The sequence below is a fragment of the Canis lupus genome, chromosome 11 (genome assembly GCF_011100685.1).
Source record: "Canis lupus familiaris isolate Mischka breed German Shepherd chromosome 11, alternate assembly UU_Cfam_GSD_1.0, whole genome shotgun sequence".
Lineage (NCBI taxonomy): Eukaryota > Metazoa > Chordata > Mammalia > Carnivora > Canidae > Canis > Canis lupus.
In genome coordinates this window covers 49,942,934-49,956,518 of record NC_049232.1, presented here as the reverse complement: position 1 = coordinate 49,956,518, position 13,585 = coordinate 49,942,934, and the positions used below count along the sequence as shown (strand labels likewise).

The 13,585-nt window shown below is 41.2% G+C and overlaps 1 protein-coding gene across 3 annotated transcripts in view; it reads right to left on the bottom strand.

The window, feature by feature from the left end:
• ACO1 (aconitase 1) overlaps window positions 1–13,585 on the bottom strand; it is a 59,373-nt gene that overhangs the window by 31,650 nt on the left and 14,138 nt on the right. For 2 of the 3 annotated variants that reach the window (XM_038552590.1, XM_038552588.1), the window contains 3 exons: window positions 4,652–4,770; window positions 3,457–3,625; window positions 2,280–2,417 (listed from right to left, as the gene is read on the bottom strand). In XM_038552590.1, coding sequence (XP_038408518.1) covers window positions 2,280–2,417; window positions 3,457–3,625; window positions 4,652–4,748 — 404 coding nt within the window. In that variant the 5' untranslated portion in view covers window positions 4,749–4,770. Of the gene's footprint in view, window positions 1–2,279; window positions 2,418–3,456; window positions 3,626–4,651; window positions 4,771–7,989; window positions 8,127–13,585 lie in introns of those variants that run through there. The other variant, XM_038552589.1, reaches the window with a different exon arrangement.

Below are 13,585 nucleotides of genomic sequence, written 5' to 3'. Positions count from 1 at the left end.
AGAATGACCAGTCACTACATTTCTCTTTAGGCTGTATGGAACCCACTTAAGTCCCTAAGGAAGCAAGGAAAGTTATTTTTTTTCCTCTTTGAATAGTTTCATACTCTTAAATGATTTTTTATTATAAAAAACCATAGCCTCTTATCATCAAAATAAATAACAGTTATAAGCCTAGAGATAAATCGTTCAGCAGTTTGTCATCTCTTTTTCCAATCTTTTAGTTTTTGTACAACTTTTCACCTAGCTGAGATCATACTCTACATGCAACTTATATCTGGCTCATTGAGCTGTGACATGAGCACGTTCCAAGTGTTATTAAACATTTTATAATTATAATGGTAAACGCTACCTAATAATTCACTTTAAGGACATATCATGATCTAGTAAATCATTCTCCTTTGTTGGCCATTAAGAATGCTTCTAGGTTTCCATTATTATAAATACTGTCATGAACACTATTTAGTCATTAAGCTACTTGTGAATTCCAGATTATCTATAAAGGGTAATGCTCAGAAGTGGAAATTCCAGGACAAAGGATATGACAATTTCTAATAATCTTTATACATACTGCTTTCATCATTCCTAATTTATAGTATTATCAGCAGGGAATAAAAGTGTCTCCCTCATGACACCTTTATAATGAATAATGTTTATTTTCTAATCTTAACTCTATTGATAAGAGAAAATGGTATCTCAAGGATTTAATCTTTTTTTTATTACTTCTGAAGTTAAAAAGGATTCATATAGTGCTTATCATTGCTTTTCCTTTCATTGTGAAATGTCTACTTTTTTACCCATTAATCTGCTGGGTTTTACTATATATTTTTTTAAAGATTTTATTTATTCATGAGGGATACAGAGGCAGAGGCGGAGACATAGGCAGAGGGAGAAGCAGGCTCCCTGTAGGGAGCTTGATGTGGGACTCAATCCCAGGTTTCCAGGCTCTTGATCTGAGCTGAAGGCAGATGCTCAACTACTGAGCTACACAGGTGCCCCCATTCATTTCTTTTAAATTTATTTTTTATTTATTTTTTTTAATTTTTATTTATTTATGATAGTCACACAGAGAGAGAGAGCAAGAGGCAGAGACATACGCAGAGGGAGAAGCAGGCTCCATGCACCAGGAGCCCGATGTGGGATTCGATCCCGGGTCTCCAGGATTGCGCCCTGGGCCAAAGGCAGGCGCTAAACCGCTGCGCCACCCAGGGATCCCCATTTCTTTTAAATTTAGAAAGGCCCTTCTCCTCAAGACATTTGACACATACTTAAATTTTTTTCTGAAATTTTTGATGATTTAATTTAAAAAATATTAATGCGATTAATGTGATTCACAGGAATCACTCTCTCTACTAAATAATTAATTTCCCCAGCACTGAATGTGGTATAGTTCTTTTTTTCCCCACACAGAGTTGATGATAACTCTTTAGTTATTCTTCTTGGTTAAGATACTAGACTTCTAGCAGCACCTGGTTGCCCTCACGTGGGGTGGAAGACGAAGAGAAGAGAAGAGAAAAGAGAAGAGAAGAGAAGAGAAGATAAGCAAAGAGAAGAGCTGTCAACAGACAGAAACTAAACCCAACACCACTACCATCCCCTCATCTATCTCTTTCTTCTTTCTTTATTCTTCTTTTCTTTCTTTCTTTCTTTCTTTCTTTCTTTCTTTCTTTCTTTCTTTCTTTTTCTTTCTTTAGAGAGACACAGAAGAGACACTGAAAGAGACAAAGACACAGGCAGAGGGAGAAGCAGACTCCCTGCAGGGAGCCCGATGTGGGACTCGATCCTAGGACTCCGGGATTACGCCCTGGGCCAAAGGCAGATGCTCAACCACTGAGCCACTCACAGGGCGTCCCCTGTGTAATCTTGCAGCTACTTCTACTACAGATGGAATATACTTCCCACCCCTAACTTATGGCTTGACTGTGACTTGCTTTGATTAATGTCACTGTGAAGAGAAGTGATTCTACACTAGCTCTGATCTAAGCCTCAAGAGATATTGTGGGTTCCCATTTGCCCTCCTGAGCCTCTGTGATCACCAGATAGCTGCTTTCTCCTTCAGCCTGGGCACCAGAAGAAGTAAAAAGAAAAAAATCATAAATTTAAAAAAAGAAGAAAAAAAAGACCCCCCCCTTTACTGGAAAATCTTTGGTAAGTTTGAATTTTTCTGAATACATCTTTTAAAGATTTCTTCTTTTGTTTATCTACATACACACATAAAGAAGACGTGAATTCCAAGATTTTGCACAAAACAGAAAACCCAAGTATCCGTCCTAATGTCTCACCTTCTGTTGAAATCCACCTGGATGGAATGATCGATTACAAGATCGGCAGGACAGATGGGGTTTATTTTCTCTGGATCTCCTCCTAACTTTTTCACAGCATCACGCATTGCAGCAAAGTCAACCACAGCTGGCACACCTCTGAGAAAAGAGAGAATTAAGCAGAAAACAAAACTGTTGAATAAAGTGTACTTCGATTTTTCAGCTTTTGCCTCCACTGACAATTGGCCGTGAGACAGTGTCATCAGTGGGGCTGACAATGGATGACTTAGAAAAGTGGAAGTTTCTATATATCTTTCTTTGAGCAGAAATTGGAAGTGCCATGACTGAGTGGTATCTCTACATGCAATTTTGTCACTGCACTAAAGTTAACAACAAATGTGGTCTAAATAGAGACCTTAGGAAAGTAGGCACTTAAAAACCCTGGGTCTGTTCCTGCCATGGCTGATTCCCATTCACATGGTGGGGTGATAAAGACCTAGAGAAGATACATGGATCATACCTCCAACTTCAGATCAAATTTAAAGAAATGGATGTAATTCAGAGAAGTATGCTATGAATCAAATCTATACTAGGTGAATCTCTCCTTTTTATTATTTTAGAGTATAAAATTTGTCCTCTAGACTGTCCTCTAGAAAAATGAAATTCAGTTCTAAAAGGAATAAAACAACATCATTTAAAAATGGAAAGATAGTGTCTTAAAAAAACAGGCCATGATGGGAAGTAAAGACTCTTGGGAATGGCAAGGTGTGAACTGAGGCTGAATAGCAACAGGTTGGGCCTTGTGAACTACAAGTCTTCCCTAAGGTGACAGCACATCAGTGTTCTAGGGATGGCTGTTTGAAACTGGCTTGTGGGTGATAGGATGTGAGGGAGACAAGATTCCAAGACAGTCATACTCCATGCTATTTCTTCCATCTTCTGCCACTATACTTAAGACTAGGATCTCCAAGACCAAAGATGATGACCTTTGCCATTGGAAAAGGTGGAGTGACTACACATCCGAATTTATCTGAGACAAACTCTTGCTGTCCAGGATAACAGACCTCTTACATTTTCAAAAATGTCTGGATATTGGGTGATCAATTATATAGGCGCTGCGTGTGTGTGTATGTGAAGCACTCTCTAAAGGCTGACAAGGGAGGCAGTGAAGAGGGAAGTGAAGTGATATCAGGCTCACGTGAAGTCCTGTAGGATGACGCGAGCAGGCTTAAATGGCACTTCTATGTTCTTATGCTGCATGACATTCCAATTTAGGATATTTTCAATGTCATTTTTCTTCACCAAAAATTGATCACAGTTCCGAATGGCTGCCTCCAGGAGAACTCTGATAGAAAATGGTAAGCGTTCTAGGGAAAAAGGAGAAAGCATAACAAAACAAATAAAAGCCATGAGACACCTTATCATAAGAACTATTTAAAGCCAATCTCTAAATAAACTTGATACAAGGCATTAGACTACTCCTCCAACAGGGAAAGAGGGTAAATTTAAACTGATTTCAACAGTTTAAAATATAACCATATCGAATGGGTTTAAAAGACATTCGGTACTAGAAAATACCCACAGACTAGGCAAAGATAAATATTATAGTTAATTTTTTCATAATAAATTATTGCCTTACCTTGGATTCCAATAATAGAGTTTCTCTTAAGTTACCATGAAAGAAGTCAGTCTAGGTATTTATTGTATTACGTTTTGGCAAGTAACACACAGAGTAATATTTCTTATGAAAACTATTGTTTAAGAAATGAGAAAATAACTTCTTTACAACTATTATAATTAAGATCAAAGTACAGTCATATATACCTTTTAATGGAAACACAAGCATAAACACCATAATGGGTTTGAGGATAAAACAATGGTAATTCCTGAAAAAACTATTTTGTTTATTTAAAAAAGAAATACTGTATCATCAATATTAATCACCAATATTATTTGGGAAAGACCAGAGTGCAAAGGTAGAAAAGCAGAGGATTTGGAATAAAAAAGACCTGTTTTTATCCAATTCTGGTACCCACAGTTGTTTTTTGATCATGTCATTGATGCTCCCTGGACCTCAGCTTCTTAGGACTTCTTACATTTTGTAAACATGACCTCACAGAGTTGTTATACAAATTAAATAATATATGTGCACAAATACTCTATATGCTATAAATGTTATATAAATGTCATATTTATATAATCAAAATTACTTAAAAACAGGCAACATAAGAAAGTGGTGTGTGTTTATGTGCTTAATCCAAGACCATTCAGGCATTTCTGCAACTCCCTCTTTCAACTCTCCTAAAGGCTAATTAATTACATAGCTTAATTATTATGCAAACAAGACTCTTGATTGCTGTGAGAACAATTACATCAAAGAACCATACGCCTACCATATCTTGAATCCTTCAATTTATTCAAATTAAAGAATTTCTTTCCTGGTTGTGCAGGATCCAAAGGCTCAATAAGGTGTGCAAATGGGTTGCTCATGATTCTTGATGGCCACGTGTCCCTAAAAAAAAAAAAAAGAAAACACTTAATTTCTACTCTCAAAGCTGGACCTCAGGAACCTGGATGGCTCAGTCAGTTAAGGGTCTGCCTTCGGCTTCCAGGGTCCTGGGATGGAGCTGTGAGTTGGGCTCCCTGCTCAGCAGAGAGCCTGCTTCTTCCTCTGCCCCTTCCCATGCTCATCCATGCTCATGCTCCTGCTCTCTCTAAAATAAATAAATAAAAATCTTAAAAAAAAAAAAAAAAAAGCTGGATCTCATTTATTCTGAGGAGTGTTTGTCCTCTTTTTGGTACATATTCACTTCAATATATCACTTGGTACATATTCACTTCAAGATATCACTTATCTTTTCAACGTAGCAGGAAGGAGGGACATACAGAACTACAAGAATGATATCTTAGCAAAAAAATGGGCTTCTGTGAGGCTATTGTGAAAGCCTGCATTCAACTCTCAAGAGGTTATAAAATCCTAAACTTCTTTTGTCTTATGTCTATAACTTTCCAACCCTCTTCCACTGATAAGATATGTTTTGTCTCGGGGTAAATCCTCAGTATATGAAGAGACTTCTGAGCTGGACAGAAAGTAAAAGGTCCATAGTGGGTGACATGCAATTGTATAAACTTGAACTTGGGAAGTGAGGGCTTGGAAGCAGGTATTTTCTGTTGTAAGAGTCTCTGCAGCATCTAAAATAAATGTGTTAGTTTGAAGTCTTCCTGATTCACTTTTGCGTATGGTGTTAACAGAGCATTCACATTAGGTAATCTCTGTTACTGCGGTGGGGCATAAAGACGCAAACTTCCCAGATGTGTGCAGAGGAGACCCTCTACCCCAGCTTGGGGAAGGACTTAGCTATCTTTGTATAATTTTTAAAACAATTTTTAAAAGATTTTTATTTATTCATGAGAGACACAGAGAGAGAGGCAAAGACATAAGCAGAGGGAGAAGCAGGCTCCATGCAGGAAGCCCGATGTGGGACTTGATCCCAGGACTCCAGGATCACGCCCTGAGCCTAAGGAGACACTCAACTGCTGAGCCACCCAGGCGTCCCGATCCTTGTATAAATTATAAGCATGAACAAGGGAGGACACTGTTCCTGGCTTCCACCACATAGAGAAACAGAGGTTTCAAAAAACGTCACTGTACAACTCAGAGCAAAACACATTGGAGTAAGAGACAACTTCCTTTCCAGTCCTACCCCTTGGGCAAAAATCCTTCAACCAATCCATTGCCCAAGAGTCTTCTGAGATAAGAATAGTAATGTTTCTGGGCTGACTGGCTCAGTCAGTGGAGTGTAAGCGGGTCAGGAGCAGCTCTTGATCTCAGAGTTTTGGGTTCAAGCCCCATGTTGGATGTACAGATTACTTAAAAATAAAATCTTAAAAAAAACAAAAAACAAAAAAGAAAACAAAAAAACAGTAACATTTCCCCAATTAATCCGGGGGTTTTATGAATACTTAAATATTCAACATATTTTGGGGATGACTAATATGGTCAACATATTACTGTAAAATGAAAAAAATAACATGTGTAGGCATACCTCAGATAAATTGTGAGTTCAGTTCCCAACCACAATATGGCAAATATCATAATAATAGGAGTCAAATGAAGTTTTTGGCTTCCGAGTGCATATAAAAGTTATGTTCACACTCTACTGTAATCTATTAAGTGTACAACAGCATTATGTCTAAAAAAATGTACTTTAATAAAAAAAAACTTTATTGCTAGAAAATGCTAACCATCATCTGTGCGTTCAGTGAGTCATAACCACTGGCCATAGATTACCATACGATATATAATAATAAATGAATTTGAACATTATTACAACATGACACAGAGACCTGAAGTGAACAAATGCTGTTGGGAAAATAGTGCCAAGAGATTTGCTCAATGCAGGGTTGCTACAAACCTTCAATCTGTAAAAACCACAGTATTTGCAAAGCAAAAGCACAATAAAATGGAAGTATGCCTGTAAAGGAAATGACTGGGGGATAAAAAGTGACAGGTGGTTCTTGTCTCCGTAGACAGGCCCATTTCTTCAACAAAAACATAAAACAGAGGCACCTGGGTGGCTCAGTGATTGAGTGCCTTCGGCTCAGGGCGTGATCCCAGGGTTCTGGAATCGAGTCCTGCAAGGGGCTCCCCATGGGGAGACTGCCTCTGTCTCTCATGAATAAATAAATAAATAAAATCTTAAAAAAAAAACAGAGATTCCTGAGTCTCACCCCTAAGCTACTGAATTAGAATTGATGGGGGAGGTGGAGGTAAGCAGGAATCGCAGTGTTTGGTCTCCAGGTGTTTGTAACCAATGTTCAAGGTGAGAATCACGGCTGGACGCCGGAGTGCCAGGTGAGGAACGGACACTTAATTTAGGAGGCAGCAAAATCCCATGGCAGCTGTATGTTTGCCAGGCGGAGGGAATCACAATGAAATTGCCTTCACGGAGGGGAAGGGACCCAGCACCAGGCAGGCAGGGGCAGAGTGTGCCGGCTAAGGGGGCAGTGGCCCTTCGGCTCCAGCCCTGAGCTGCGTGCAGGGACTTAGCCTAGCCCGGTGTCGACAGATCATCCGATTTTTCAAGCAAGCCTGGCAGTCTGGATTTCTACATGACCTCTCCTGATTTAGAAATCTGGGTAACTAAAGGTTTCTTTACTTTTAAAATTTTTTTTTTTTTTAAGATTTTATTCATGCGAGGCACAGGAGGAGAGGCAGGCCCCATGCAAGGAGCCCGATGTGGGACTCGATCCCAGGAATCTGGGATCATGCCCTGAGCCAAAGACAGCTGCTCAACCCGAGCCACGCAGGCGTCTCTAACTAAAGGTTTCTAAAAGGCTGTGTGGTTCTGCAGCGGGAAGACCACACGAACACACCTTGTGGGCCCTGTGCCACCCGCGGAGTGACCTTGGGGGGGCAGAGGTTTTGGACCGGAGGGCAGCAGGGCTCCTGGAGGGATTACGGGAGGGAGGAGGCCAGAGGTGACCTGCGTGGGCCACTGGAGGGTGGCCGCTGCCACGGAAAAGCGGTGGATGGAACTGAAGAGGCAAAGGCTAGAGAGGGCGGCCTGGAGGGGGGGTGTTTCACCGAGTCGCCTCCTAGGAGGGGAGAGCGCAGTTAAGTGCCACACAGATGCCAGAGATCTGTTACTCATCCCCACTAAAGGGGGAGCCAGTCGGGAGGGGGAGAAAATCCCTATAAATACGCCCGTTTAGTAAGAGGTGAGCTCACCTGTCTGCAGAAGTTGCCAAATCCGTGGACTCGGAAACAAGACTAATAATTCCACTGACTGGAATTTTGAAGGTGTAAGTTGAAAAAGGCAATAATCCTATTCTCCCATTGATTTGCTGTCAGTTCCAATTCTTGACTTAATGTTTCCACCCCAAACAGTAGGAACTGCAAGAGTAAAACTGCCTGTGAAATGGATGGAGAGAAGGGTGTCTCCACAGAGGTTGTGGGACATGAGAGAACCTCTGTGGTGGGGGGCAGTGCTGGAGATCCTTGCAGAACCCGGCAGGGTGGGTCATTCCCATCTTCAAAAGCCTGGAGTCTCTGAATCACCCCTCTATCTGTGTCAAACCCTAAAGGGGCCAAGAGCTTCCATTTTGCCAAAATTCTATGGTTAAACCAATTGCTAAGTTGTACCCATACTGGCCATGATGCGGTGAGGAAGAAACGGGTCCATTTACCTCCCTGTAGCTTACAAACACCTGGGGCAGAATTTTGGGATCCTCACACAATCCCTGCTCCTCCCACTCCCCTACAAAGCCGGCCTGCACAGTTCCGAACAGATAAAGTGACCGCTACAGCTTTTATGGAAATGGCTTTGTGTAAAGTGCTCTACCATCTGCCTCACTTTTTCCTTAGAAACTAGGCAACTGGGGGATCCGTGGGCGGCTCAGCGGTTTAGCGCCTGCCTTTGGCAGAGGATGTGATCCTGGAGTCCCCGGATCGAGTCCCGCATCGGGCTCCCTGCATGGAGCCTGCTTCTCCCTCTGCCTGTGTGTCTGCCTCTCTTTCTCTGTGTCTCTCATGAATATATAAAATCTTAAGAAAAAAAAAGAGAAACTACGTAACTCTCATTTCACTATATTAATGAACCAAATTCTTTTTAAAAATATTTTATTTATTTATTTATTCGAGAGAGAGAGAGAGACAGAGACAGAGACACAGGCGGAGGGAGAAGCAGGCTCCATGCAGGGAGCCTGACTTGGGACTCGATCTCCGGTCTCCAGGATCACGCCCTGGGCCTAAGGCAGACACTCAGGCCACCCAGGTGTCCCGTGAACCAAATTCTACTTGCAGAATTTAAAGAAGAAAGGAATCTGTCACTAGTTAGGACCGGCATATAAGTATCTGCATTGCGGTACAGAAATACCCAGTGCTTTATACCATCTTGTCTAATTTTGGCAACATCTCTGTAGGTTAAAGAGTATTATTATTTCCATTCTACAGTGGAGGAAACCGCAGCTCAGAGATGGAAGAACATGTTTGAGGACATACATCTAACCTAGTAAGAGGCGGAGAGCTGGGTTTTAAATCCTGGCTCTTTCCAGCCACCTCACGCCACCTCCCCTGGTGCAACAACTGCTGTTCTAAAGGGGGTGCTGGAGAGAGGTCACCAATCAACCCCACAGCTAAAAAAAGCCAGAAGAGACTCATGGGCCTGACAAATCTTACTGGGACTCAGTTCTGAATACTGCAGTTACCCCTCCTTCTTCCAAGGGTTACCCAGCACATTGGTCTGAGCTTGGCATTGTCACATGTCCCTTGCTACTCTTTACTGAGCCATAGGTGAGCAACAGCAGCTGTGTTTTGGTGACCAAAAACTGGTTTTGCTTCCAAGTTGGGAAACAGTCCTTTCATACCCCCTGGAGGGCTCTGGTAATCCTGCAATCCCTCCTAGGTTTCATTAATGCTATCATCACACCTTGTCTTAGATCGCTTTATAGGAACTCCCCATGCTTCAGCGATCCCAAGGGAAAGCTAAAAACTACCATATTCCAAGGCAGGTAGGAGGGAGAGATCTTTAGCTTGAGAACAGTCGACACCCAGAGAGAATCAAGGCATCATAAATGCTTCCCAGGTCTGCCTTCCTCGGCCAGAATCATACCCTATCCTCAAACCTCAAGTATTACTGCAAATCCTGCAGACTCTAAAACTACCCCTGGTCTGGTTTTATCTAAAAACCCAGCTAACTGCCCAGGGAGCCCTCCCTACTTCCCACATCTGCATAAAGCCCACACCTCATTGTCATTGTTTCAACTCCTTTCTTTTCTTATCCCTATCCTGCCTTCCTTCAGGTTCCTGCCTTTTTTGTTTTGTTTTGTTTTACCTAATCCCCATTCAATAGGAATAAAAGGAAGGCGTGAACAGAGTCACTGTGGATTTTTTGGGAGAGAGGTGTGTTATCTTAGTTATTTTCTTTTGGGGGGCTAGGAGAAGGGTTAGTAGTATGCATGGAAATACGCATGGGTGCTACCTTTTCTGTTCCACAGAATAAGATAGTATTGCATGGAGGCCAAGAAAAAAAAAGAAGTTTTTAAAAATAAGAAAGTTAAGAAGGGGAAATTATGTCTCGTAAGCAGTGATGTTGGAGCTCATTTGGAGCTTGTGGTTCATGAATACTTGTGTTCATTACAGTAGGATGGCTAAACATTCGCCCTGGCCTTTGAATCAAGTAGGACATGTGAACAGTTCTTAAACAGAAGGAATTTAAAAAAAGACATTTGCACTGTATTTGAAGCCCTTCCCTACACCTAGCTCACACTCTTAAAATCAAGAGAATTATTTGGTTGAGAAACACTGTCTTTCAAAGCTAAACTATCCTGAAATACCAGCTGGGTGACTTGTACAATGTCATGATGCCCTCAGGTACATCTTGTACACAGATGCACAGAAGAGTGGGAGTGGGGAAAGAGTGCCGAACACCAGATTTTTAAAGTAAATTACTAAAAACGCTAAACATTAGGCAAAGGCAGACAGATCTGAGACGTTTAACAACTGAACCATGCTGTTAGTAAAGAAGTTGCAGGGAGATCAGAGCTGTGGTTCCTCCCAACCACAGTCTTGCTGCCAACCAACCTTTGGTCGCAATGTTGGACACCTGCAAATGACTCGGACACCATCATTTGTGCATATGTGGCAGGGCATTAACCCATTCCCCACCCCATACCCTCAGGACACTTTGTCCTAGATGCTAATGGAGCTGATGAGACAGAATGAGAGAATGCTGAGCCTTCTGGAAAGAACCTTAGAGATGCTATAGCATTTTCCTGACCAGGAAACAGAGACCCCTAGAAGGAAAGTGGGGTCACTAGGTTTATGAGGGGTAGACCTAGGAAGAAAATACAGCTGATTTTCTCTCAAGTGAAATGCAAACTTCTGGCAGAGGAAAAAAGAATGCTTAAAATCCTTCAAAAGTAAAGTTGAGAAAAGTACAACTTAAGCACTTTCACGTATCACACACTACATATCACATTCTGCTGGCACTTTTGGGAGCTAGGTCTCTAATCATTGACTGAGCCTTCCATGTGGTTCAGATTTCCCGGGAACTGACTGACAGCTAAACTTTGGGAAAACAAAAACAAACAAAAATAATAAACTTTGGGAAAACAACTTAGAGCTAGGGCTAAGTTTTTAACAAGTTGCCCTGGGTGACTGAATTTATTCTGAGAGGCAGAGTAAGGGCAAATAAATTTTATTGATATAAATATCAAAGATACAATTCCTTACTCAGATGCAACGTAAGAAATGTGAGCAAAGGGACACCTGGGTGACTCAGAGGTTGAGCATCCACCTTTGGCTCAGGGCATGATCCTGGGGTGCTGGGATTGAGAATCCTGCATGGGCTCACCATGGGGAGCCTGCTTCTCCCTCTGCCTATGTCTCTGCCTTTCTCTGTGTCTCTCATGAACAAATAAATAAAATCTTTAAAAAAGATGTGAGCAAAGACTCACATTAAGTAATAAAATGAAATAGAAAAAGTTGCAAATAATAGATGTACTAGAATCCAATTTAAAAACTTTAAGACTATTAGTATATATTCATTCATACACACACACACACACACCATTGTATATGTTAATGAATACAAAAGAAAGATCTAGAATAAAGTTAACATTGATTATCCCTAAATACAAGAATACATTGTGTAAAGGGCAGGACCAGTGGGAAGGACTTTCAACCTCTGAATAGAATCCAAGTTCTGTTTTTTGTAAGCATGATTTCGTTTGTTATTTACTTTTTAAAAAGCTGAAGCAGTCGTTTTCAATTTCCTGACATAAATACCTATAGAGGATATTTCATCAGGAAGAAATAGTATCTAGAAATGAAAACTTGACTTCTTGGGCGGTATCTTTTAAAAGGAAGACGGAACAGTTCATAAAGTTCCTGAACCACAGTATACAGTTCTTTATTTAATAATGTCTGATGAGGGGCAGCCTGGGTGGCTCGCAGTTTAGCGCCGCCTTTGGCCCAAGCCATGATCCTGGAGACCTGGGATCGAGTCCCTCATAGGGCTCCCTGCATGGAGCCTGCTTCTCCCTCTGCCTGTGTCTCTGCCTCTCTCTCTCTCACTCTCTCTCTCTCTCTCTGTGTCTTTCATGAATAAATAAATAAAATCTTAAAATCAAAATGTCTGATGAGGATTTATTGAAAAAGTAAATATGTTACTATTATTCTTTAGAGAAACCCACTCTGCTCCCCAAACTACGACCTTCATCATCCACTGATGCAGTGCAATGGTTCTTTTTTTTTTTAATTTATTTTTATTTATTTATGATAGAGAGAGAGAGAGAGGCAGAGACACAGGCAGAGGGAGAAGCAGGCTCCATGCCGGGCGCCCGACGCAAGACTCGATCCCAGGACTCCAGGATTGCGCCCTGGGCCAAAGGCAGGTGCAAAACCGCTGAGCCACCCAGGGATTCCCCCAGTGCAATGGTTCTGAAGAGAATCCATGAATGGTTTTTATTTCACTTTGGATAGACCATTTGAATACTTCCTACAGGCTTATCAATCTAAGCGGGACCCCTTCCTTCTCACCACCTTCTCCTACCCCCTCTCCCCCACCCCTCTCTGCCAACAATCCTAGCAGGAGACCAAACCTGCTGCAGAACCTTTTCTTTTTGGCTGATGATAACTTCAAAAATATTACACTAAGAAACAGATGATCATTACAGAAAAATTAGAAAATGCAGATAAACAAAAGTCACCACTGAAGTTTGAAGTTTCAGCTAACACAACTTTTAAATATATTAGGATTTCTTTAAAAAATGGGTTCGACCTCACATTGTTTTGTAAATGGCTTTTTTTCACTCAGCAATCTATCAGGCCATCTGTGGTATTTTAGATCTTTTAACTGCACTATAAACATCTATCATTCAGATATACAACAATTTACTTAAATCTCTTATTATTAAAATACTTAGTTTGTTTCCAAGTATTAACATTCAAACAATGCTGCAACCTTTGTACACTCTCCTTGGAGTATGTCCTCAATCCATTTCCTTAATAGAAATTCCTAGCTTTTGGTTCCTAGAAGCAGGACAGCTGGGTGAAAGGATTTGCATGTCTCCGTCCCATTAAACATCACCATGTGGCCAGGAAAGGCTGTGCCAATTTATGGCTCTTCTCGGAGGCAGGGAATGGAAGTGCCTCAACCAGGCAACATGATTCTTTTTCTTTACTTTTTGCCAAATTAAGAGATTAAAAAGCTAATCTTGGGCGTTTCTTTAATTTCTAGTAAAGGTGGATACTTTTCATCTCTCTTCCTCTGTCATGTGACTTCATGTGAATTTCTTTTGTAAACTATCTGCCAGACAGGCCA